The following is a 27646-nucleotide window of genomic DNA, read 5'->3' as shown; positions in this document are numbered from 1 at the left end:
GATTATAGACTTTCAGTATTCCGGGCAAATTATAGAAAGACCATACTCCTTAAACTCTATTCATTTAAGTATTTTCTCGGGGGAATTTTGCTTACTTATGCTGGGTTTAAAACTGACAGCAATGCTAAGTAAAGGGCTTGGGTATTGTATGTGCTGGCATGCAAGACATTAAGTTTTGGAGGAAAACTCTTTTTTTATTTTTAAATAAGAAAAATCTAATTCTGTCATTAGATTTTAAAAATCATTATACCTCAGGTAAGCAGTCTTTCTATTGGTTAACTTCTCTTCAGAGGGAAAACATTATTTTAAGCTTCTTTGAGTCTATTAGCTATTTGGCTTTTAAAGCTTCCAAAAGCTTGAAATGATTAATTTTAGTAATAACAACTGATGTTAGTTTACTAAAACAGTGTTCTCAAAGTTGAAAAAAAAATTCTTAAAATCTCTCCAGCTCATCGCCAACAGCCTGGCATAAGACAAATTGCTTTTACTCTGAGTGCAGATGACATCACGGACCTGCAAATGTAATTTTACCTTGCCTGTTTTATAAAGAATTTGACATTTCCCCTGTGCTGATATTAATTAAAGCAAGGGTGACCCTGTTTCTTTGGCAAAGAAGGAAATGAGTATTTTTATTGCTAATTGTGTGTCTGGTTAAATCAGGGCACGTTGCGGTTGCACCATGACAGTTATGGAAAAAAGCAACAAAAGCCCACCTTCCAAAAGGGGGCTCTGGAGGACGACAAGAGTCATTTTCAAATGTCACCATCTTACTAACAAATATTGAATGTTTTATTAACATTAAATTAACAAAAGCCTAACAGTTGGCTGTAAAGTGAGACCCAAAATGACTGCTATAAAATGCAAGAAAAAAATCTGCTCAAAAACACAATACTAAGATTAATGACTAAACGGTAGCTTATTTGATGAAAAAGCATTCCTAATTATAAACAGCATGACCTCACACTCATGACAGTCTCCTCTTCCCATTTATTTGAATGTGAAGTCGGTTTATACATGTGTCACATACCTTCACTGGAATCCGGACTGGAGTTGTTTAGCTTGGCAATTTCCTCCTCTCTTTTAAGGTCCTCACCCTTCTCCTCAATCATCTCAGTGTCGTGCTTCCTTATTTGGTCCTTTTCCTTGTGTTTTTTAGACTTCTTTTTGGACTTTTTGTGAGACATTGAATGGTTTTCTTCCATAGGTGTTGGACACTTTAGTAGAAGTGAACCAGGGGGTAAGGTTTCCAGAGAAGTCCTAGAGGTATATTTGTCTTGCTGGTCCTCATAGATACTCCCGTTTTGACTAAAACTGTCGACAGGTAGGTCTTGAGTCCCCCGGCCTTCTGGAGTGCTAGGGGAATTGGAGTTAGAATTTACAGTCTGAGGAGGATTGGAGACGGGCAGGTGGGTTGAAGGCAGTGGTGGGGCAGTGGGGATGGCAGCTGCTGCAGGGGGTGGCAGGAGGCCTGGAGCAGATTTTTCACTGGTGGAATTCAAATGACCATTTAACGTTGGCGGCACTCTATTTGTTAGGTGAGATATTCGAGCTTTTTTATTCATTAAAGGATCAATGAAATCTGAATCTAAAAGCCGTTTCTGGGGGGGAAAAAACAGGAAAATATATGAGCCAATCTGCACTAAAACTCAATACATGCCTCACTGATTACCATAAGAACAACTGCATAATTTTATTTACACTTAATTTATCACTGGTGTTGTAGTAAACCTTTCTCCAAGTTTAAGCAAAAACAAACAAACAAGCCACAAAAACAAAAGTGAAATAAATCGTCATGTCTAATGTAAAAAAGCAGAATCTGACAAATATGTATTTCTTGGAGTGCTTTTATTTTCTGATCATACAGCCCCACCCTAAGCTCCTTGAGAGACTATGCCAATTTATGTGAATTATCCCACTCCGGAGAGTATTAAATAGAGGTGACTTCCTTCCTCTGCTGGCCATGGCTGACCTAGTTATATTAAGGGAGAAGAGGAAGCAGTTTGTACCATTTCACTGTCAGAAGTAACGGGTAGGTAAAAGGCAATAAGCCTACGCCTATTTAATATCCTCTGATGTGCTAAGATGTTCCTGTTATGAGTATTTTGGCTGCCATTTATTATTTCACATGCCTGAAAATGGGAACAGCCAGCCAGCATTTTCAGAGTAATTTCTCTAAGTATCTCTATCTTTGTTGAAATACGATTGATTTTTTTTCTCCCTTAAATATCTCTTCACTGGGTTGGGAAATAAGCCTAATAAGGCCACATAATGATATGGAATTACTGTTTCAAAAAAAAACTTAAATCACGCCAATATTAGACTAATCCAGCAACAACAATAATAGTATTTAAATTAAAAAGGAAATTCAGACAGTTGAAAAGTATGAATCATACATCTAACGAAATACTCTGGCTTCAACTTCAGCTTGAGAGAAAATAAGCGAATCATCCCATTCATTTATTCTGTTTTCAATACGGCACCCCTGCTGTGGCACCCAGTGTACACTAAGATCAGAACTCTAAGTGGCTCATAGTAGTTGGCAATGCCCTCGAGGCTTCTGTAGACAGTGGACGTGCAGGGGCTTAATGGCTTTGATGTTGTTGCTCCTTGTGCCTCACAAGAGGTCGCTAACATTTTCTGACGTATGAATAGCCTTGGCCCAGGGCATGCTCACTGCTCTCCACACAGCTGTCCTGTCTCCCCAATCCTTGGGAGGAGGGTCCAGAGAGAGGAGCACATTGTCAGCAGGATGGGAGGTAGAGAGATCTGTCCCACCGTCAAACCCAAAGACCCGGGAAACAGAGAGTTCAAGGCTGGCCAGGTCCTCTGAGAACCATGCAGGCTTAAACTCGAACACTATCCACGATCTCCCCACCTTTTTCCAGGATAAACTGAATCTCTTGAGGGAAACTAAACTGGATTAAAGTCAAATTGGAGTATGCTGATTGGGATCTAATCAAAAAGTGCTTTATGAAAACATGTATGAAAATGGCAGATGTTTTTCTTTATTAGCTTATTTAAAAAACATTCTCCCCCAAGAATATTTTCCTGGAATATGATAAAATTATATATATCAGATAAAATTAAATATCTTCAATTTCCTATATAATCTGAGACCGTGTATGGGACTGGATACGTAGAATAAGTGGGCAAGGAGATAATCATAAAACAAAATGTAACCTATAAGAATGGAAAAGCAGGTAGACATCAAGTGCTTTGACAAGCAGTGCTGTGCAGAGGAGAGGCGTTCTGGGCTGACAGCTGGGACCCGAATCCCAGACTGAGCTCTGCCATGAGCCGGCTATGTGACTTCGGGGTGGCGAGCTGTGCAGCTTCGCTGAGCCTGGCTCCTCTCACATAGAAATCAGAGGGCATGAACTAGACTGCCCCATGCCCATTTCAGGACTATGATTATATAATTTCATAAAATACCTGAGGAGAAGATGCAGTGTCTCTGTTAGTACATACAGGAGATTCTGAGTGGCTGGTGCTGGCAGCATTCTGACATGGGTTTAGTTTTCTGTAAAGGACACACATGTTCAGTTATGGAGACAATTTTCACAGAATCACAATAGAAAGCTTACCCTTGCTTCTCTTTTCCTATCTCCATACTAAAATAACAAGGACTAAAATAATTACTTATTTGCATCATTTATTTAAAAAAAAAATAAAGACCGTACCTTGAGAGCACTGACTCTAATGACCGTCTGTCTATTTCATTGTATCCAGGCCAGTCTCTTTGAAGCTCTTTAAAAACATAATCCTTTAAGGTATATGAGAGGTCCTTAGGATTCAGATTGGCTACCTGGTACATGGTGTGAAAACAGAGCATTAGATCTGTTTGCTATTTCCTAACCTAGAACAAGCAACCTTTTGGATTTATACTGAAAACAATTATATCAATTGGCCACAAAGGGACTACTAGTTTTGCATATGCCAGATCTTAATAAATGCTGCTCAACTTCATTTGGGGAATTAAAACTTCATATACATAGTTAAATTTTTTCCCTGAATGGCCCACTGCATTTGTCATATTTCTAATCAAATAGTAAGTACACAGGCAAAAAGTGGAGGAAGATTTTTTTAAATCATTTTTTTCTAGTCAAAGGAATCCCAAAACAGTTATGTTATCAATTTCATCATCATCATTATTATTCATTATTATCTACTTTTGAGTCAGTAAAAATCTTTGGTCACTTGTATGAAGTAAAAACCCAACAGTGCCCAAATGTTAGGTTATAAATTTTCCTTTCAGTATCAACACAAATTATCTCCATAAATAGTATGGATTCTGATAACTGTTTGCCACTTTCTTGGATAGCTAAGCTTGCTCCTTGTAGCTGCTAGTTCTCCTGAAGAACCACTTATTCAAAGTCCTTGAAATTCCTGAAAACCGATAAATGGAAATATAAACCAAAACAACCCTCAAATTACTGTTATTAGCCAGCCAATTTATTCCCAGTGTAATCTTTTCTTATCCCTTAACTATAATTCCTAGAGTACCCAGGCCTAGAATCCATTAACAGCACAAATGTACAAATTGAAGTGCCAAACCAAGAGTTATTTTTAAGGCTGGCAGAAAGGTATTCATCCTGTCATTTCCTACTGGAAAGGTCTTTTTGATAACTTGACCTCTTTCTGTGTTTTTTAACTATCAAATATATATGCTGTTCTCAAAGCTCAGCTGAATACTAATCTAATGTTAATGTTATAAAGTAGAAAATGGTAGGCTTATCTTAAAATTCAAATTTGTAAATAAATTAATATGATACAACCAGATTTCTCAAAATGGAATAAATAAAAACAATCCTTAGATTTTCTATTATCCTGAGCACTATACATACTAACACCCCAGAACTAGAGATTATGGTTTTACTCTTTCATATAATTTAGTGTCATGTTTGAATGTAAGAGAGAATAGAAGAACAACTTTGGAAATGTTACTGCTTTAGAAAAAAAACAAATAGATGGACTACTTTCATTTATGGTGGATTTGAATGCTAAGCAACATTTATGACCCAAAGTCAGTATGAAAAATATAAGAAGTTACAGTCTGACAAATTGTTGGCTTTAACAAAATTAATGACCTACTTTTATACTTAAGTTTGTGATTATAAGATAACTGATCAGAGCTAATACTTTATATATAAGGCAAATGACTGATCTCAACATACCCAATAGTAGAAAAATGCAGAATACGGGCAACAGAGAGTAAACAGATCAAGACACATTATAAACTATTTAGTAGGTAAAAATATTTTAGTTTACACCAACCAAAGCCTGATAATGCATTGCACAAGTTCACCTATATAAATCAACAAAAATTACAGCAGTAGTTTTTGTGGTTTAAGACTAAAAATAGAGAATGAAAAGTTCTTGCTTACTTTTTTTTTTTTTTTAATGGAATTTCAGGGCAAAATTTATTGAACCCAAATGAAGATAGTGACTCAAAACTTTAGTTTTTTTCTTAACAATTCAGAAGCCTCTAACTTATAAAACTTAGTATAAATGCCCACATTTCAATTAGTTTTTTATTAAATGTTTAAAATGATGATTTTACTGAATATTCAGGAGTTATATTTCACACAGCATTATCAAAATGATCCTGAAATTTCTCTACCTCAATAACAATGGTGATAACAATAAGCTTTCTTAAATGAACTTCTCAACAAGAAGGTAGGTGGCAGGTACTCTCTCCAGCTGTCCTCACCTGTTGCAGAACTGCTCCCAGGGAGTTCTTGTCTTTTTGATTGACACCATCTTTCTGCAGTCGAGCCAGCAGCTCCGGTTTCTTGTAGGCCTTCAGCGCCAGTAAGTGGATCACCCTGTCCCTATATGGCCGCTGAGAAACACTGCTGCTGCCATATGTCTTTCGAATCGTATTTGCAGGGTTCATGGGGGTTGACCTTTTCCTCTCAGGCACTGCATCTGAAATAGCTTGAGGTGCTTTCCGAATTTGTACTCTTTTCCCTAAAGTCCAGTGGAAATGACATTGTTACACATTTGTGGGTAATAATATAACGAGCATCTCAGTTTCCACAACTCTGAGTTAGGTACCTGGTTCATTTCTGGAGAGAAAAAAGACCACTACTTTATTTCAGTTTTTACTTTAAAGACACGTGCAAACAGATAGCATTCTGAATAAATGGCCTAAAATATGAATTAGGAATTTTTTGATGGAATCACTTATTGGAATAAATATATAGTATGGAAGTATTTTGGCCACTTAGCTACACATATGTAATAATTAGTGACACTCACCATAGCAACAGACTGGAAGTTTTAAGGTTGTAAGTATTTGATGCTTACCCATGCTATTTATAGAACTTAAATCTACTGCATCTTTTGGAGCAAAAATTAATATAAGACCCGGTCTTATATAGTAATATAATATATAATATAATACAATACTGAGTCTTATATTAATTTTTGCTCCAAAAGACACAGTAGAGCTGATTGTCCGGCTAGGGCTTATTTTTGGGGAAACAGGGTAATTGTAAATGTCAGATCAAAATATTGTACAACAAGGAACTCAATATTAAAAGAACATTTGCCCAATGATAAGAAAACCTATTAAATTAAGGTACAATTAGACTTTTGGAGATTGATGTAGACCTGGTGTCTGTATTTTTCTTAATTTAGAGATAGCTAGATCAGTGTCAGATGGACAGGGGCCTAATTAGTTATCATGCACCCATTATGTGTTGGGGGGCACTGTGCTAAGAGCTTTACACACATTAGGTCTCAGTAACCTGATGAGGTAGGTGTGGCTCCCATTTCACAGAGAAGAAAACTGAAGCCTTCGATGGGCTAAGCTCAAATGGTACAGTACTCACTTAGTATTTGGAAGGTTCGGTGATCAATAGCCAAGTTTTCCTACTTGTACTTCTTTGTGGAAAAGGTTTTATGCTTAATAGCCGTTCTTGTTTCATGTTAGGCTTCAAGCTCCGTTTAGGCAGGGCTGTGGCTGCTTTATCTAACAGCAGACCGTGAATCAGAATTGATGGTTAGGAAAGTGAAATGACTACAAAGTGTCTGAATGATAGCAAGAGAGCAAGTAGGCAGCAGAGGAGCTGGAATCAAAATGGCGTGTCCTTTCCCACATCACCAGACTTCCAGAATCTGAAGACACATTGAAATTCCTAACATGGCAAATGCAAAACCTTCCAATGCATCATTTCTCAATTTAATTTGGTAATTTAACCAACAATACTATTCCTTGAACTTGTAATAGGGATTTGTGAAAAAAATAAGTAAATAATAGGATCAGGGTCACAAAAGTTTACGAAATGCTATAAATTCCACACTCCCCTCCCCTTTGAAACCTGTTTAACTTCCCCACAGCAAGCTGACTGTGGAGCACCCCCACCCCAACTCTCTGGGGAGGAGGAGGGGCAGAGAATGTTTAGCTAAGCTCTCACACACCAGGACTGGTCATTTAAAATGAATTCAAGCCAGCAAAGAGTGCAAATAAAAATAAAAACAGCACCTGACAGTACTACCACTGTGTTCCGGGCGGCCCCACCTCATCTGTACGTCTGACCCACTGCCTATCCTCAGTCTCAGGAGAGCCCCAAGGTCTCCTGAGTTCACCCCCACCGCTCCCTGAAGTAGGTATAAGGCAGACCAATAAGGGAGGCTCACTTTGCCTTTAAGAGGGGTGTAAATATTGACAAGAAATTAGAATCTGGTCAGGGATATGTCAGTGTTGGTGACATATCTGGGACCTAATGCGAGGCTGTCACCCATCAGTCCATGAATCTCCTACTCCCAATACACTCACTGCACCTGTACCTCATTTTTCTTTTCAACAGTCAGTCGTGGGGAGTAACCCATGTCTTTCAAATACTGAAAGAACAATCCAGCCACACTGGGCCACTGCGTTTTACACAAGGATCATTTGCTCACTGACTCCCTATCCATTTGTGCCTATTCAACGAGGAAGGAGTCCTTTGGTTAAGGTGATAGAGTCTATAGATGAAGAAATCATCGGTGCTATAAGTAGTTAAAGAATTGAGATGCTAAAGAGAAGAAAGTAAAGCAGGAAAATGTCAGGTTCAAAGTGGGCAGAAAAAAGGCTTTATTTTTATTTCTTACATTTGCTTCACAAAGCCCTTTTAATAAAGCCTGTGGGAGAACCTAATTCTCTTCCCAGACCCAACTGCTAATCAATTCCCTGGGCTCCATATATAAACAGCAGCAGTGGGTCTGAAAGGGTGGGGTAATCAGGGACTATATCTAAACCGTTGTTTCATAACAAGGAGTCCACTTCTAAGCTTCTCCATTTAGTTTGGGTAATCTGGGACTATATCTAAACCGTTGTTTCATAATAAGGAGTCCACTTCTAGCTTCTCCATTTAGTATGAGACGGTAAAAGTATCTATCTTCCATCTAATGCCTCTGAGTAAACAATCTGAAAGGAAGGTGTAAAACAGCACATCAGAAAGAGAGCAGGGATTGCAGCCACTTCCTGCAGTTGTTTTTCTGTTCTGTGGAACCTGACCAGAAGCCCTGGCCAACACTGACCCAAGGCTTTAAAAACACTGCAGGACCTTGACGGTGGGGTGAATCTGTTGTGCCTAAACACATAATCCATTGCAGTGCAATCTATCTCCACCATTTGGCATTTATGATCCCTTTTCAAAAGGTTTACTATCAAAATATATACACAACAGTCACAAAATGTTAGAACTATAAAGAACCTTAGATGTTACCTAGTTCAAATACCCCTTACTTAATATTTGAGAAAATTAAGGTCCACAGATGTTAAATGATTTGTCTAAAGTTGCTCAGACATGTATTGACTCATTAGAAATAAGGAGGATGGGGGCAGAGGTTGGGAAAATCAGGAACAGAATCTGAGGAATTAAATTGGTTGGGTTGCTTTATATACCTAAATAGATATTAGCATGTATAAAAATTTACAGTTCAATTAAATTCCAGAATTTAGGTAGAAGTCAGTGGGCAGCCGTAAGATACTGGTAAACTTGGAACAGTAGTGATTATTTTTAAACAAAGGGAAGGATTATAACAAGATAACGCTCACCTCTGATGTAAATGCCATGATTAGAAATGGAAATATTACTGAAGAAGTAATATTTTCTAGGTTTAAGCCTCTCCTACTTGTCTCCAGGTAAAATGTTTTGGTTTTTTTCCAGCCCATAAGAGGGTTGCAGACCTCATATTCCTAGGCGACGAGTTTAGGGGACTCCAGGAGCACAATCTTCATCCTCTTGAATTGAGCCTGTGCCCTAATTCAACTGTCAGAGGCCTGGCCTAGCGTTACCCACAGCAGGACCAGCATTGTTCCCATCTGTCCTCTACTGAGGCTGACACTGTTGAAAGAAACCTGGTTCTGCAGGTACCTATAAGGTGGCACAGGTGAGCTTCTGGAATCATTTTATCTGATATATTCAATTATGAACTCCGAGGTATCTCCTTTTGTCTTAAGAAAATAACACAGCTTGTTAGTGAGGCCAAACCCCACTCATTTGCCCTGTGCTGATGTGTAAATGGAGAGGTAACCACAAGGTGTGTCATGGGGTGATTGTGAGCTGGAGGTGAGTAGCTGCCTGCTGAGTGCTAACCAGTGCCTTGTGAGCCACGGGCCTGAGCACTGGGTAATGTCAGTGCTGAAGAGTGACTGACTGCATTTTAAAGAACAATGAGTCAGATAGTTTTGAGATACTGAAAAAAGCCAGAAGATACCTACTGAGCTACCTAGAAGGAAAGACACATGGTAAAGGACTGACAATGGATGAAGGTAAAAGAAAAAGATCAAAACATGCCATAACAAAGAACAGTAAAAAATAAAAAAAAATCAATTGAAAAGTCAATCGGGATCTTTTGCTCTCATCTATTCAGAACTGATCAGACTTTTCTTAAGAGTAGCATGTCCAGTTAGGAATTTTCAGGTGCAGAATTAGAGGCAGTCCAGAGGAGAGCAATAAAAATAATTAAAGGGTTGGGATACAGGCCATATTAAGAAAAGTTAAAAGGAGCCAGGATTATTTCACCCTGAGAATAAAAGGCTGAGGAGATTAATGACAAGATTTCAGAGCAGAGCAAACCCCGGTGCTGTGAGGGTGAGTGGCTGGGGCACAGGGGACACAGCACAGAGGAGCAGGCCAGACGTGGGCTGGCACCTATCACTGCAGGGCTCTGAGGTGGGAATACACGTGTGAGAGGGTGGCCAGCTCTTCTAAGAATGGAATACATGTAATTGGCTCAGATTGAAATTTAGATAACCCCAAATTTTATGTGGTCACTCTCAAAAATGTATATAAATTATGTGTAGTGGCCAATAAGAAACCCTGCAAATTCTAAAATTACCGTACCATTAGGGAGTGTGTGGTCTAGGGGATTCTGGGTGTTGAAAAGTCTGTTGTGTAAGCTGCAAATGAACTATTCCTGACCCTATCAAAACAAACAAAAACATGAACACAGGGGACACCCAAGGATCATTCAATGGAAAAGTACAGTAATCATTGTTGATTTTCAAGCTTTGGAATATTAAATCAAAGTAAGGTTTTTCAGCTAGTTACACTGGGAGCAAAAAAAAAATCATTTTGATGGCTTGAGTCTTCTCTTCCTTTGTAAAACACACCAATTCGTCTCGCTGTTTATATAACAGTGATATTAGAAAAAGAGTAAAAAAAAAAAGAAAAAAAGAGAGAGACTTTTAAAGCAATAGAGACAGCAAATTCATAGTTTGAACTTAAATTTAAATATAGCAGATCTTGTGCATTTTAAAAATTTGAGATTTAGCCTGCTAGCACAGAAAGTTAATGAGGTTACTTGTAAGGATAAAGGAGAAAGAAAGAAGCTGGAGAAAGAAAGAAAACTGAAAGAAAGAAGGAGAAAAGAAGTCACTACCTTACTCAGCAGGAAAGGGGTAGGTGAAAAATCTCATTGCTGGTAACTTACTGGGCTTAGAACTGGGCCCCGGGGGTACAGATATCTGGGGATGCCATGAATTGTTGTTAAACCAAACTAAATGTATCTAAGCTAAGCACCAAGTCCCAGGAGCACTGGCTTTGTTCCAAGGAAACACTTATTAAAGACACTAGTGGAGCTTCTCGAGGTTGAATATATTTTAGCTGGGTCAGCAATGGGAAAATGCAGAAGTAGAATTCTACCAAACCATGGAAAGATAGTAAGGGGTTTGGTTCTTCAAGAGACTGCTTTTGTGAGCATTTATATTGCCAATATATCCTTTCATCATTTATTATCCAGTGACTTATGTTATTAAACTGAGCAAGGCCTCAAAGAGTTCATTCTCACTCTTGATAATTAGCTTGATGACCGATAATAAGCACTGTGAATCGACTCCTTAAAATTGTTGGGGTCACTGCACATAAGGGAGAGACTCATCTTGCTGTTCTTCCCTTCAGTCTAAGGGACAGTCGAGTGAACTGATAAACGTGATGGGGTTGGGACAGGCTCTCAATTAATGGACAGTTGAGGAAGAGGATCCAGAAATGACATCACAATTGAGGTACCAAGGAGGCATCACCTTAATGCTTTGCTATAAGCACATCTTAGACTTTGTAATAAAAATTTCCTGTTTTGCAAAGATCCTCTGAAAACTTAAGCAAAAGCTGCAACAATGAGGTTATCAACTCAAATCCTACTAATAGATTTTTTTAAAAAAGTAACCCTACAAAAAAAGCAAAATAAAAACCATACCGTCCACTGTTGAAATTACATCCAATGACAAAGAAAACACAGTGGTACTGTTATTGCAACTTCATAGAGTAAAATAACTTGACCAGAACCCAGTATTTTACCGTAATAACACATAGCAACAGAAGATTCAAGATTTATGAAATAAATAAGTTTTAAATCTGTTCTTCAATTAACCAGCAGTCTGAAAAAAACAAATGACTTTGACAATGTTATCCAAAATGTTCTGAAAACTAATTTCTGTGTTTTCATGAAATTAATATTACCAGTAGTTACCTACAGTGATCTTGAATTATTCCAGTCAATGAATGAGAAGAAAGATATCTATACAAACCTACATATGGTCCACCGGGTTTGATAACTTTTGTGCTTCGGTTGCGAGATTCTTCCTCTGCCTGGGTCATTCTTTCTCGTGTCATCTGATACGAGTCGTTTGTTGCACACACTGTAATTTTATCTTGTATAAATCCCAGGCAATTGAGCTGGGAGGCTCCAGAGCTGTCAAATAAGATGGTGGCTTTAGGAGAGCTGCCCCTCATTTTGCACAATAAAGGCAGGCAAGAGTTGTCTAATTCTAAAATCAGCAACCCAAATAACTTTGCAATCCTGAGATAACCAATATTAGTAATTTTTAAATGTAAAGATTATTTAAAATATGAGTTTCTCTTCTTCATTTCATGTCACATTTTTTCTATATTGTGAAGAGAATAGGTGAAGTGAGCTCTTAAGAGACCAAATCCATGAAATTTTGAGAGAAAAAAAATCAGTATTTGGAGTGAAGACCAGAGTCCTGATGGGCAATATAGTTATACTTTCATTTAATAGTCAACTATTTTAAAGAATTACCTACCACTGATAGGAAAAATGTTAAAAGTTTACTTTTAGTGGAACCATAATATGCATGTTTTAGAACTGACTAGATGAAACCGACCCACCATAATTCTTTTTATTTTTAATAAGATACTTATAAAGCTAAATATTGCCAAACATTACAGCTTACTTTATGAATTTTAACCCCAAGAGCCTAACCATTTGCAGAATTTATATTTACCTCTTTGTTAAATCTCTATGTAAGATAACCTATTTATATAGCAAATATTGACGAAAATACTGGACAAGAGATTTTGGCAGAAATATTTTTTAAAACTTGAATATTAACATTGGCCCAGAAATATTATACTAATATTAGGGGATCGTGGTTGGTAACAGTTATACTGTAACTTGTACAGGCCTGGGGGAGCAAGGAAGAGCATTTCAGTTAAACCAAAGAGAGCCGTAAAGGACAATTAGAGACGAGTCTAAAGAGAGCACGAGAAGTACATTACAGAGATTTGGAGGTCATGGTATGGATTTTGGACTTTATGCCAAAAACAACAGAGGCTGAAAATAGGGAAGAGAAAATATCTCATTTGTACTGTAGAAAGATCAATCTGGATGAAAAACAGATTGGGAGGAAGTGGGCACAGGAGTGAAAGCAGGAGAGCAGTTAGGCGGCTACTGAAGGATCACAGGCAAGAAGTGATGGCCTGAATCAGTATAGGGCAGTGTGAATGCAGAATAGTAAAGGTTCCAGAGACAGTGAAGAGGCAGGACTGACAGGATGTGGTCAGTGATTAGCCACAGAGGGAGAGGGTGGGGGGGAGAAGTTAAGGATCGTGCCCATGTTACCTACCAGGTGTATGGAGCTGCCATTTATTGAGACATTGGGGTAGGGTTGGAAGAGAGAAAATGAGTTCAGTGTTGGACATGGTGCCTCTGAAGAAATGAGATGTCTCAGGAGGGATCCAAGTATGACGAACACTACCTGTTTCCCCCAAAATAAGACCTAGCCAGACAATCAGCTCTAATGCGTCTTTTGGGGCAAAAATTAATATAAGACCCGGTATTATATTATATTAGACCAGTATCATATCATATCATATCATATCATATCATATCATATCATATCATATCATATCATACCAGGTCTTATAGTAAAATAAGACCGGGTCTTATATTAATTTTTGCTCCAAAAGACACATTAGAGCTGATGGTCCGGCTAGGTCTTATTTTCACAGTAATATTTAAAATAAGCAATAGGAAGATGGAAAGACCACAGAAGGCTGAAAAGACACACAGCCAAAGAGTTAGAGGGAAGTCAGAAAAGCAGTGTCATGCGAGCCACTGGAATAGAATGCTTCAAGAATCAGAGAGTGGTCAACAGAGTGAAACGCTAGCACCAAGTCCAGAAGAATGAGAATCTAATAAGCATCCATTGGATTCAGGGGTAAGGAGGTCAGGGCCCCCTTGGGGGAACAGTGTTGGCGGAATGATGAGAATTGAAGCCAGACTTTGGCTCCAGAAGTGAAATTGTCGTTTTCTTTTTAAATGAGACTCACCTGAGTATGTATGAATGCTGAAAAACCAATAAAGGAGGCGAAGGAAGAAGGGAGGGAGTAGAAAGACAAGATTGCAGTGGAGTACAGAAAAGACTGCAGTATGAAGGTCTGGTGGCAGGAAGTCTGAATTTCAGTATCTCCCCCCTATTATTTACCAAGTTTACATGGTAAGAATAAGCTGAACCTGTTGCCAATCAGGATGAAGTTTTAGTTTATACAATTCAATATCATGAAACAGATCTTTACACGAAAACTAAGTAAGAGTTAAACCCTGCAGGCAAGAAAACACTCTCTAGAATTCTCCACTCATTGCTTTTCAACTGAGTTACCTTAAAAATGTAAATACTTTGACTTAATGTGTATAAATGGTCTCACAGTCTTTCTCTAGCGTAGCCCACTGTTTTCCACACCTGAGTGTGCATTGCTATGTGTTTCTCACCAGGCCTGTGAATGGGCAATTTAAGGAATTTTTGAAAAGTAATTTTGACTTTGGGATTTCTTTCATTTTACATATGTGAAAAGTGTGGCTTAAGGAGATTTAAAAAGAAAGATAAGGAAGACAAGTTAATATGTCATTTTTGGACATCTGTTGAGTTTTTAGTTTGAGCTTCACTGGCACTGTAAGACTAGAAAAGGGGGGCATAAGAAAGCCCATGGCTTTGAGGAGTTTGTACAATTTCAGGAGAGACTGGATCCATGGGAAAAATAAAAATTAAATAGAAAAGATGGGTGTAGATTATGAAAAGGTTTGCTTGCCAGGCTGAGAACTGTACGTTTCAGTGCTTTTGTTATTAGAGTGGCAAATTTCAATTTATACCCAACCACTCCATTTTATAAAGCACCCTGGATCATTCTTTTATACCTGGATTATCCTACTGCATTTGCCCCAATTTTCTCACAATAATAATTTCTGTTTTTCTTGCTGCATCATTATAGTTTACTTTACAAGTGACTTTAAATCCTGCTCCAAGCAAGCGAGGTAGAAATAAAAACACAGGAAAAGATGGGTGTAGATTATGAAAAGGTTTGCAATACAGCGTATTGCAATACAGGGTATTGACGATGTAAGAAAGAAACCATATAACCTATGATGATATGACTGGTTTTGAAGAGGAGATTAAGTTCCTTAATAAAATTCCTAATGGGATATAGGTGAGTTTGATATCAAAATGTTCTCACTATAATAAAGCAATTCTCTAAAAACAAGCATGTCAGATGATAGCACCACAATTTGAAATGGGTGTGCTCTGTGGTGTGGAATGAACACTGGACCGGGCGTTAGGAGAACTCAGTTCTCATTTTCAACCGAGTCACTATCTAGCCAGCTATGTAATGGGGCAGGTCACCTGTGAAAAGAAGGGGTGGAACCACACGCTCATCAAGGACCCTTCTACTTGGTGATTCTATAATGTATTACAATACTTTAGAGAACTTTCTGCAGTGCTGAAAGGATCTGTATCTGTGCTGTCCATTCTGGTCGCCATTAGCCATGTGGCTACTGAGCCCGTAATGTGTGGTTAGTGCGAGTGCAGAACTGAATTTTTCATTTTATTTCATTTTTATCAACTGAAATGTAAATAGCCACGTGTAGCCAGTGGCTATCACAGTGAATAGTGCAGAAAGGTCTATATAATCTAGAGCACATGCAATTTATACCAGAAAATATAAGTTTGGGGGTGGGCAAAATTAACATATACTTGGGAAAATGGCAGATGAAGATAAAACAAATCGTTATTTAGTCACCTTGAATGGGAGGAGAAATTTAGAACTCTTTTAGTGATGTGTCTTATTTGATATCTCTCTGCCTCCTGCGCTCACTGGAAACACGCGGTTCCTTTTGGCTTTCTCCCCTCCCACGCAGGGGAGCACTCACAGTTTCAAGTACAGCTGAGCTAAGAGACAGGGATGGAAGGCCCGGTCACTTTGGCCAGTACCATCGTCTCCTGGGAGGGTGGGGGCTCTAAGGCCTTGTCTTATCCACAGGCAGAACAAACTCCCCCTACTCAAGGGGCCCATTCTTTAATCAGAAACAACCACTGCAAAGAAGAGTAAAACAAGTCGCTTATTGTTTACAGAGGCTCTCAGTAGATAAGGGTTCCATGGTACCCTGGGAGGAGGGTGTGGATTCTTGTCTTCCTCCCTCTTTTTTTTTTTTTTTTAATCAGAAATGACTGCTATGCTGGGATTAATTTCTCACTTCCATTCTGCTGAAGAATAACAATTTTTAAAAAAATCTAAAAACAAGGCTTGCACAGGGAAGAAGGAAGGGGATACCTAAAATATACACACACACATATATTATTTTTTCTCTTTTACTCTTGAAGGCAAGCCTGGAGTATGCTATAAAAGTACTCTTATTTAAAAGCAGTGAATAAAAATTTTAAATCCCCAAATTTGTCTTCAATTAAAATAAAACAAACCACCTTTGATAGGTTAAAAAAAATCTGTACTTTAAAAAACCCTTGAGGGTAAGAATGTTAAAATTTTGTAATTGTATCCCACAGTGACAAATATAATTTCTAGCACACAGTAAGTGCTCAGTATTTCTCAAATAAATAAATGAACTTTCCCATTCAGTTCAATAAACATTTATGAATGACTACTACGTATTTTATTGTTTAATTTTAAAAAATGCTCCAAGAACGGTTATTTTCCCTTTAGTATACCTTGAAATGTACTTACCTGGAGAATCTTTGCTGGATGCAGTCAAAGCTGCCCTGAGGGTTGTCTTTACCCACATTTGACAAATAGAAGTTAAACGTATGCACTTCGTTGAGGGGATCATTTTTGGGAATTTTGACAAGCTAAAAGGAGGGAAAAAGAGAAGCACCTCAAATTATAAATTTTCCATACACTGGTCTGACGACTGACTGACTGTTTTTCAAGTAACCTTCATTTTATCTCCAAGCTCTCTTGAGCATTTGAGTTTATAGCATTTAAATGACCAAATCATCTGAGCAATCTAACAGGCATGCCTGTAACTCAGCACATTCTCGTGTCTGTTTTCTACCCTGAAGTGTCATCATCACTTCTACTCAGTAATTAGTTTATAAGAGGAAGCCTCTTCATTTCAAATGAGCAAATGATTACAGTTCCCATGGAAGAGTTATTAGTGAATTGGCCAAAAAGCTCTTCCTATTTTGAGATACACAGATTTTGTGTGATCTGGCTGACGTGACCCCTTGCGGAATAGCTTCTGGATATTTCAATGGTCTCTGAGATAGAGTCCACATCCCAATCTTTTGCTCCTTGTTATAGACACATTTCATTTTAATTCTTCTTTCTTTGAGTAATGTACTTTTTAAAAGAATAACTGGCAGCATAAGGTGAATGCCATAATTATGCTCACAACAAAATACCACTGGGTGTTTCTCTCTGCCCTGTGATTCCCTGATTCACCCTCTGTGTACAGCACAGGGTCAGCAGCCCACAGAGACAATTGTGCAGGGCACTGCAAGGCTGAGCCCCAGGCAACACTGAAACAGGCAGACGTTCTCTATGCTCTTGCTCAAAGTCTGGTTGCTCTACTAGATGGGAAGCCTCATGAGTGAAGGGACAGGGCTGGCTAGATGAATGAGCCCCTGCACTGGGCACCTTTTCCTGGCATACAGTAGAGGCTCATAAATATCTGTGAACAAATGAACTAGAACCTTCTCATTGTCTTTCAACTGCTCCACCCTTTCCAGCTCCGGAGACCTTTCTTCCCTTGGGTATATAAGGGACACCAAGGTGACAATTACAAAAAGGATAAGTTGGTGCCATCTAACTAAAATATATAGGTTACTATAATCTTTGAACCTAAAAATCAAGCACTACAACAATTAACCTAGATAGAAACTCTTAGTTATTTGTGTCATTAGTGTCTTAATGAATCTTAAAATTTACATTTGCTTCTTCTAAGATATTTATTAATGTAAATGAAATGTAACAATTCAACTTAATTTCCCAACTTTATTTTGTGTGTTGATAATTGTGTTCCATGATTTGAACGACTGTTTTATCTCTTAATAATTAAAAAAAAAAAAAAAGGTACGTTGCCATGAGTGTAAAATATGACATCCTGCTCTCCAGCCCCCAAACACACAGGGTCTTAGTAATGTAGTTTACAAATAGGGAGGGGAAAGCATTTTGTAATTCTCATTCTTCTCCCACAAATCTCTCCTTTTCATGATAGGAAGACTAATAAGACTCACAGCTAACTGGCTGCAGTGTTAACTCATGAATGGGCTAGTCAGTATAATCACGTGTGACCTCTGCTTGGCCTTGTAGGGCACCCTGCAACTTGGACTTGCTTATTTTAAAAGACTCCTAACCTTTGATCTACAGAAAATAATTTGGAGCCACCAATTGCAACCCACACCCCACCCCTAAAAATGTAAAGAAAGGTAAGAAGGGAAACCATTTGCAGGGTCTGGTACAAAGAAGACATGCAATGTTTGCTGGAAGAATGAACAAGAAGAAATAAGATGTCAAAGACTTCTTTGGAAAGGAGATTCAAAAGACTCACGTAGAGCGTGAGAGGCCAAATTTCCACCAAGATGTTGAATATTAGATAATATTCCATAAAGCCTGTATTATCCATGAATTTAAACTACCTTTGGCTTTCTATTTTAAATTAGTTCCAAGTACTAGGGCAACAAACTTCAATATTTATTATCTACTCTATAAATTATATTTTTTGGGTCCTAAAGTTATTGTTTTGTTTTCCCAAACTTCTCCTAATTCTAAAGTGCTGGAACTTTGTGAAGAAGTCTTAATTTATTTTGTTTGCAAGCATACATTGGTACAGCCTCCCCCTGTGGCCCCCGCAAGAATCGCCTAGTCTAAAATGTCAGAGGGCCCAGGCTGAGAAACTATGGGTTAGAGACAGAAATAGGTCAGTCCCTCAGAAGAGAAGTCAGAGAATTCTGATCTCATTGACTGCTGAAAATTAATAAAGAAGTGGAGAGAAAAATTGTATCTTTAAAGAAATAAAAGTCCCCATTTTTATTTCAAACAAAAAGGGGTCATTTTAACTTATTTAATACATCCCAGTTTTATATTTTCCAATCATAAGACATTAAAAAGTAAGTAAGTGCACATGAGCCACATTTACAGTATATTTAGCCATTGAGAATGGAAAGAGTAAGTGCTGCTGCAAATTAATTTCTGCAACCTCTCCTAAGCATTACAAAGCCAACAACAGATAAACAAGTGGATTAACAGCAGTTATTAAAAAGTACGTCTTTTAGAATGCCCACCTTAGATATCAATTTTAAAAAAGGAGGTCTTGAAGAGTAATAATTACTATGAATGAACTCTCAAAATAAGAAAAGAATCACTTCAGGATAAAGAAAGTGAATCTTTGTAGTGACTCTCTGAGAACTGTTCCCCTAGTAAGTTCCAAAAACTTCACTGGCAGTAACAATTAGAAAAGACTAGTATAGTTTTCAACTTTAAAAAACCCAGAGTAACACTTATGTGGAGAGCGCTTGCAATCTCTGCCATTCCTCCTTATTCTTACATATACCACACATGTTGTCAGGCTGCTGACTATCAGTGACAAGCAAGCTTTGTCCTCAGTTCTCTGAAAGAAAGGGAGTACGATGGAGAATGACAGCAGGACTTCTCAACAGTCTCTTCCACCCACGGTCCCACTCTGTGGCTGGGGTGGGTGTGTGAGCAGTGAGTGGATGGTGGCAGGGACAGGCCTCTGGGCAAACCATACGCATTTGGGAACGCAAAGGTGACTTGTGATACATTCCGTAGTGGTTTTTCCAGCTATGGAGCTGGGGTGGCGGGTAGAGGTTAAGGAATGCTGAGGGAATGTGGTGTTCTAAGTTTCTACATCACTTTTCCTCAGTTGTTTTCAGAACAGCAATCAGATGGTATAGACTGACCTAATCTCAGGCTTTTCCTGTAAAAGATCTGAGAGGAAGATGTCGCCAAACAATCTTTATATCTTTAAAATTTCAAAAGCTTAAATTACATGGTCTACAGATTTAGTGTATCTAATTTCCTGAAGAAGATGGTACAAATTAGATACAAATTTTATTTGTATCCATATCTAAATATACTCTTAAGAATGAAATGGATGTACAAAGGAGCACTTACGTTTATAGCTGGTAAGTCTGCATAACAGTTTGGCCCCTTGGGCAATAAAGCAGGAGACTTAGTGGAAGCAGGTTGTGTATGACAATTAGGGCAGGCAAGGTGGGGTTTGGGGTGGGGGAATGGAGGCTTCAGAACTAAACCAAGGGGACCTCGAGTGGAAAGGAGCCTGTGGGACTGCTGACGGCCACAGATTAGACCTTGTCTAATCAAGGGTGATAAATGTGCCATTTCAGAGACTAGACTTCAGGAACCTGTGAATACTCATCACTTATCTCTCTTACACAGGAGCCTATTCTAGAGCTTGTCTAGATAGTGAAATAGGAGCCAGTCCTTTCTTTCAGAATGGTTACAAAGCATTTTCTTGTAAACTGGCCTGTGAATGTACAGAATATGAAGAGGGGAGATGAAATCACTGTCATCGGCAGGCTCTGGGGATTGGGCCAAGCGCCATGGGAAAGGAAATCCTGATTTAGAAGCAAACTTGGAAGAGCGTCCCTTTGTGCGATAGGAACTTCTCAACTTTAATCACTGCATTGCAAGCTTTTCCTGTAGGTCCGTGGGGATTTCTTTACATTTAGGGATCCATCGTCTACATGAAATTTTTAGCTAAATGCCTCAAGAGTGAAATATCATTTAAAAAAGTATCAAAGACTATGATTCCAAACCACTTCTTAGTCCAGAGGAAGAATATAAAAATATGCCACTATGTGCTCAGCAACTAGAAAAGCAGATTTTAATTTTCGTTCCAAAAATGAGAGACTGAAAATCAAAGATTTAGGACCACAATCCACAACCCTCCTCCCAAACTTCAGTCTGTCTTTGATAAAAAGCTATAAAGAAAAAGTTTCAGGAAACTTTCAGACATTTATAATTAACATAAACACTGTATACCAAGCTGTATAAGGCAAAGCTTCTAATTATTCTGAGATACAAGCTCAGGCATGTGGCAATGGAGTACTGTCTGAAAGGTCATTTCAACATCAAGTCCCGGACCTCCTATTTACATAAGGATGCAGGGCAGAAATGCTGTGTGTACACTGCTGCCAGTTTCTCACACGGGTGTGCTGACATGGCTGAAAAACCACTGGCACCTTCACTGCAGAGTTTTCTCATCCTTAAGTCAAATACTTTCTGCTCAATATTGCACTGAAGTACAAACGATTAAAAATAGGACCATCAAGGTCTTTTTTCTGCATTTATTTAAAATAAATGCTTTGTTCTTTTGTGGGTATTACAAATGATTTAAAACTTACAGAAGCCTTTCTTTGACTGTAATTCTATGAGTTTTAATATCCCACCTTTTCTGCTAAGGTCACCTTAAATGCTTACTGAGATGCTCATGACCCAGCAGTACCAGTTTGATAGGATAACTCTTGATCCTTAATGCAGACCCGTAGTGCTGACAGGTCTTTAGAGATCATCTAGTTGAATTGCTTCGTTTTATAAATAGGAACATAGAGAGGCTCAATGACTTTTTCAAGGTTATAACTGTATTTAAAATTGCAACCCAGTACTCCTGATCCCGACCCTGCTCTATGTTTGTCTAAAACACCTAGTACCTGTACTGCTCACAGATTATGTTTATTGTCTTTCTCTCCCCAACTAGAATGTAATCTTTGGAAGGATGGAGGCTTTTGTCTGGTTTCTTCCATGTATATATTACCAGCATCTTGAATAGCGTGTGGCACAAAAGTTACTCCATACATGTTTGTTGAATGAAGGAAAAAATGTTGGTTAAAGCCTGAGCCAGGACTAAAACTGGAGTGTCTGCTTTGTTTCCACCAATGTTTCCAGAGTACATTGAAAGTTTCCTTATATGAAAAAGGGGTTCTATCCTCAAATTTGGGAAATACCAGCTTAAACAAAATGACTTTCTTTGTTATAGGTCTTTTTATACTGAATAGTAGTTTCCCAATTTGTATGACCTCAGAATATACTTCCTCCATTCCTCTGATATCTCAGGAGACCAGTCTGCCTCTTAATATTCTTTGACTAATATATTTACTATTTTACTATACGTAAACTATGTATCTTAGCTTAGATAGATATAGATAAAGCTTGCTACAAACACTTAAACATTAGAACTCTCTGTTACCTTTAAATCCTTTCCAGGCCCTTAATGATTCTGTGATTCCCTAATAGTCTAGAAAATTCAGTTTAGCTAGAGAAATGCATTTGCATGTACTGTTCAGGTTCCAGAGTTTAGGGGCAGAAAAAATAATCTAGAATCAGAACAGAAAATAGAAACCTCAACCTGAAAGACACAAGTGCTATTTTTTCAAATTAGAGATGCAGTTATGACTTTAGGCCTAACATTATGGGTTTAAGGAAGAAAAAAAAGCCTCTCAGATCAGCCCAGATGTGGAAACCACTGCCGGGTAGGTGTGGGGGAGTAGGGAGGGCAGGGTGTCTTTCACTGGCAATAGAAAATGCTAAGTACAAGAATTGTACACCCGAAATCTATGTAATTTTACTAACAAATGTCACCCCAATAAATTTAAAAAAAAATTTAAAAATAATGAAAAACTAAATCTACACTAAAAAAAAAAGGTATGTTTTCCTTAGAAGTGTAGAGAGGGTTTATTCTTTTGTTTTAACTATTAAAGTGTGTTGCTTCTTCTATACAGAAAGACCAGGTGATTGCCAACATACCACCTCATTTTATTCTGTAAGAATTGACATTAAGAATAAATCTAAAACTCCTCATCTAAAAAAAAAAAGAAAAGAAAATGCTAAGTATTATAGTGTTAGAGAAATTAAGAAGAGCTAAATATTCCTATTGACAGGGAATGGCAGGGACTGGAGAAGATCCCACACGTATTAGAAACATCTGAAATTTCCACATGCTACTTTACTGAGGAGAGTAATGCAAAATACTAAATTTACCTAGCACAAAAAGAAATACTGGCAGTTATCCAAAAAATTCAGGCTGTGTATCAACTGATATGAATAATTCAGGAGAAAGTAAGTCCATTTATTTCCTAGCATTTTTTCTCTTTAGCAAGACGTATATTAAGGGGGAAAAAGTAAAGGAGAATACCTTCCCTTATTATTCTTGACATAATTTCTTTAGATTCACTTCTTAAAAAGTTCTCAGTGAACAGTAGAGTAGGCCAATACTGAGCTTTCTTGGTTCTGTTACTTCCGTGGGCTATGGTCTTGTTAGAAAAATCATTCCTGAAAATTGCATTCTTGCCCCTAATGTATTCTTGGTGTGTCCAGTAAGATGACATTGATTGATGGATTTGTTCACTTAATTCATTTATTACATAAATAATAACTGAGTGCTGACTGTGTCCGTCAGTGTTCTAGTTTCTATGACACCTTAATAAATAAAACTGACAAAGATTCCTGCCATTGTGGTACATATGTATAGAAATCCAGAAGTGAAATGGGGACCAGGTGGAGGGATTCAGGCTACATTCTGCACGTAGAGGCAGCAGGATTCCTAGACATAGTGAATGTGAGTAATGAAAGAGAGAAATCAAGGATGACGCCAATGTGTTTCCCCCTAAAAGACTGGAGGTGTGTGTGTGTGTGTGTGATCTTGAATATGACGATGAGTACTTTAATGTAACTGAATCCATACTAGCTAAGTGCCCTGAAATATAAATGACCAATGCTGGTTTCACCAGCTAACAAGGGGCTTCAAAGTGAGGTTTGTTATGACTCATTCTGTAGCCTCATGGCTAAAAATTATTTAGAAAAGACCAGGTGGCTGGGTATAGTTGGTTGGTAACTGAGTATTTCCAGGAAAAAGGGGGAGATGACAGTTATTTGCAGGGTAAAGATGCAAATAGCAGATATAGAGATACTGTATCAGGGAAAAGGTACAAATGATGGAACATGAAAGTAATAGAAAATCTGTATTTAAAAATTACTGCAAAATTGATCTAAATGCCAAAGCAGCTTTTAGAAGAAAAGTAAGAGAGTCATGAGAGAACCTGAGAAGTTTGTTCAAACTTCATGGCTGAGCGAGTCCATAAGTCTTTCTCTGACAGCTAAAACTAAAACCTCCCTCTGAGTTCTGTCACTCTCATCATAAAACTGCTTTTCAGTTTCATTTTATTAACCAGTCCCTTCTCAAATGTAAGTATATTCCATAGAATCAATGTTTATATGGAAAATAATTCACATCTTCTCCCTAAATCTGCCCAGCATCCTACCCTGACTCCCACCCAGTCAATACATCACCATTCATTTAGTTCTGACGTTACTGAGGAGTCAACGTTGATATTCTCACACACCACTGAACACCCCTCAGCATCCAGGTAATGACAGGTCCTACTGCTTTTACTTCCTACATTATCTCTCAAATGTTTGTCCTCATCTCCCTCGTTTGCTTTGGCTCAATAACACCTGTTGCTTGGATAACTTGTTTTTTGGCCTCCACTTTTGCCTGTTCTCAATCCCATCCTCTAAGCATTCAGGTGCCAAAACGAGTCTCATAAAATGCTAGTCTGACCATGTCAGTCCCAAGAATTATTTATTTCTTCATGGCTCTCTACTACGGATCTACCACACAGTCCAAGCTCCCTGACGGGACAGATGAGGTTCCTTCGCAATAGACCTGGGCCTCACTCTCCACTTGTATTTGCTGTTCCCACTTCTGTGTTGGCTTGTGCTAACTTAGCCCTTTATTTAAGACCTCTGAGGAGCCCTTCCCTCAGGGGGCCTTTCCTTCCTCAGGGAGGTGGGTTTAGAAACCCCTCCTGGGATTCCCACTGCCCCTGGGGCCCACTTCTGCTGCTGCCTCCACTACACTGCACACTAAGTACCTGTTTATGTGTCTTCCTCCCCACCAGACTTTGAGTTCTTTGGGGGCAAGGACCATGGTCTTATCTGGAACACAGTAAATATTTATTGCATTCATCTGAAGACATTTGGGACTAGATTAGGTTCACTCGGAAGAAGTCTTATGCTAAGGATGCTAAAAAATTAGAGATGTATCTGAATTGATCACTCAAGAGTCTGTGGAAAACCAGGTCTCCCCAGAACAGGCAAAAATAGGTAACAAAGTGAAAGGAGAAAAAATAATCCTACACAGCTGCTTGCCGTGTGGTACAAACATCAGGATGAGATGGTTTCTGATCTCTCTTGTGCTATGTTTAGCCCCAAAACTTAGGCCAAGTGGCTTTTTGGGTTTCTAGAACTTTAACTTATAAGTTTTTCTTTTTAAAAAGTATCTTCATCTTTATTAAACACTCACAGAATGGTCTGGCCTCACCAAATTCCATTTGAAAATATGAGTCAGCATCTTTAAAACCACTTTGTATTTTAAAGGACTTAGGGAGACCATATTAATAATTCTAAGTTTAGAAATTCTCTTGGTCAAGCAGGAAGCAGAATTTTGTTTTAAAAATTATCTGTTTCTCAGAAACAAAGACCTAACCTGAATTCTACAAGGAAATAAAAACAACCTTAAAAATGCATGTCAATTTCCAAATTCATTGCTAATCTTTTCTTCTTATTATTCTTTTGGAGTCTTGAAAAAAGCTTTTTGTGTTATGCCAGGGAGCACTGCTAGTGAAACAAGGGTGGCAATGGAATTCATGCATGGCAGTCAAGAGCTGTGTAAGTCGAGGAGAGAGACTGGCATTTCGACAAATGTGAATCCTCAAAATTAAGTTGCTAAAAGTGAACCAGGCCCTAGATTTTGTAAAACACATGGTTTCATCCAAACCCAATCAATGTTACCATAAAAGTTTGTAAATTCAACAACATAAATAATATTTAAGTCCGAAGACTATTTCCATGTAGACTTAGAAGTATATTCAACTCTTGTCTGTTTTTCAACATCAATAATATTAAACCTCTTTTTAAGCCTACATAATAATGTTTTCAAAATCAACCTTACAGGGAAATCCAGCATGTCTTACAAATCGAGTCAGAGCTGCCGTGGTAGGAAAGGGATGATGAGCGACTGACTCTGAGGCGGCCACTGTGGTGACATCACAGAGTTCCCAGGCTCTGGGGAACCAGACACAAACCCCAGGCTCTACACTAAGGAAAGAGAAACAGCGACAAGATGGACAATAGCCAGGGGATATAATTTGATTAATTCAATTTTGGTCATATCTTAAACGATAAATACAAAAGATTGTGCACAAAATATAAACTCTTATGTGCCTTTTAAAAAAAATGCTAATTGATACCAGATACTTGAAAGATACCAAAAATAGGAAATGGTGTCCTGCTGCCTTGTTCTCTTTTCTTTTGAAACTGCTTTCTTTATTATTGGATCCCTTTTTATTTCCAGTTCAAAGTTGGGTCTCCCTCAATGGTTTGAGAAAAAAAAAGTGAGAACTCTTGTCCAGAGGTGAAAAGGGAGCAGCGCAGACAGACCACATCTCCTGTACCAGACCAGGGGCCCTGCAGCAAACGGCCCACTTTCCAACTCTGGCTCCAGAACTGATTATCTGTGTTACCTGGGGCAAGTAACTTGACCTCCTTACTCCTCAGTTTCCTCATCAGTACAATGTGGATAATGGTATTACCTCATATGGTTGTTGCGAAGTTTAAAAAGCCGGCCCGTATGAGGTACTTGGCACATAGTCTGGCACACAGTATGTGGCCACGAATGTTCACTCTGATGATGTAAAGACAGCACTGGGGAGCTCCCATGCCACTCTGATTTCAGCCTCTTGGATTCAAGCACATACACGCCTTCTTTAACATAATGATGCGTCTGATGTTAAAGTAATTTTCAAATGATGAAGGACTGGCAAGAAGTGCCCTGTGGATAATCAAAACTTGACAATACTTATTCTGAATCCTTGGTATTTAACAAAGTAAGGGGCTAGAAACCTTCAAGGTCAAAACTTAAGAGCTAGCTTCAAGAGAAGCCAAAGAAGCTATCTGGGAAAGATCAACAACCAAAAGACTAGCAATAATATTTCTAATTGTTCCCGAGTCAAAGTCCAGAGAGATAAGATACAAGAATGAATCAGTGAGTCAGTCACAGCAGTGCCCGTGGAAGGCTGAAAAATGACAGATGCCTACTGCTATTCTAGAAGGGAAGCAAACACGGCTTCCCAAGTGCCCTAGCCATAAAACACTGTGCTGCCTTCAGAGCCCCAGAGAGCCCCAGATACTAGCTGCTACACAACAAAGAAACAAGGAAATAGAATTAAGGGTTCTCATGGGAACCACAACTCTGTGACTCTGAAGCAGTCAATCTTCATAAATATAAGCAATATTTTAAAGTTTGTGTTTTTAATCTGTGTCAAAGCCTATAATATTTTAATTTTTACAGATCTCTTTCCAAACATCTACCCTGAAAATACGTTCCTGAGGTAAGGTTCATTTCATAAAATTTGTTTCTATTCAGTTTTCACTTGCTAATTTCCTTTAAGACTATAAAGGAGGTAAAACTATTTCTGATTTTACATGCATAAGGTTCTTGATATGCACAGCGCACCAAGAACTGAATTAGAAACTGCAGTACTGATTTCTAACAGACTTGGCTGACCTCATGTAAATAAGAGGGC

The 27646-nt window shown here is 38.3% G+C and overlaps 1 protein-coding gene across 2 annotated transcripts in view; it reads right to left on the bottom strand.

The window, feature by feature from the left end:
* ELL2 (elongation factor for RNA polymerase II 2) overlaps positions 1-27646 on the bottom strand; it is a 71378-nt gene that overhangs the window by 11642 nt on the left and 32090 nt on the right. For both annotated transcript variants that reach the window (XM_081054255.1, XM_081054256.1), the window contains exons 3-8: positions 16746-16867; positions 12020-12183; positions 5711-5970; positions 3681-3805; positions 3433-3520; positions 1028-1598 (exon numbers count right to left, since the gene is read on the bottom strand). In XM_081054255.1, the coding sequence (XP_080910381.1) occupies positions 1028-1598; positions 3433-3520; positions 3681-3805; positions 5711-5970; positions 12020-12183; positions 16746-16867 (1330 nt within the window). The remainder of the gene's footprint in view (positions 1-1027; positions 1599-3432; positions 3521-3680; positions 3806-5710; positions 5971-12019; positions 12184-16745; positions 16868-27646) is intronic.

This window comes from Rhinolophus hipposideros (assembly GCF_964194185.1).
Source record: "Rhinolophus hipposideros genome assembly, chromosome: 7".
In the NCBI taxonomy this organism is placed as follows: domain Eukaryota; kingdom Metazoa; phylum Chordata; class Mammalia; order Chiroptera; family Rhinolophidae; genus Rhinolophus; species Rhinolophus hipposideros.
Note: the sequence above shows the minus strand (reverse complement) of the source record. Positions and strands in the feature narration are given on the sequence as shown.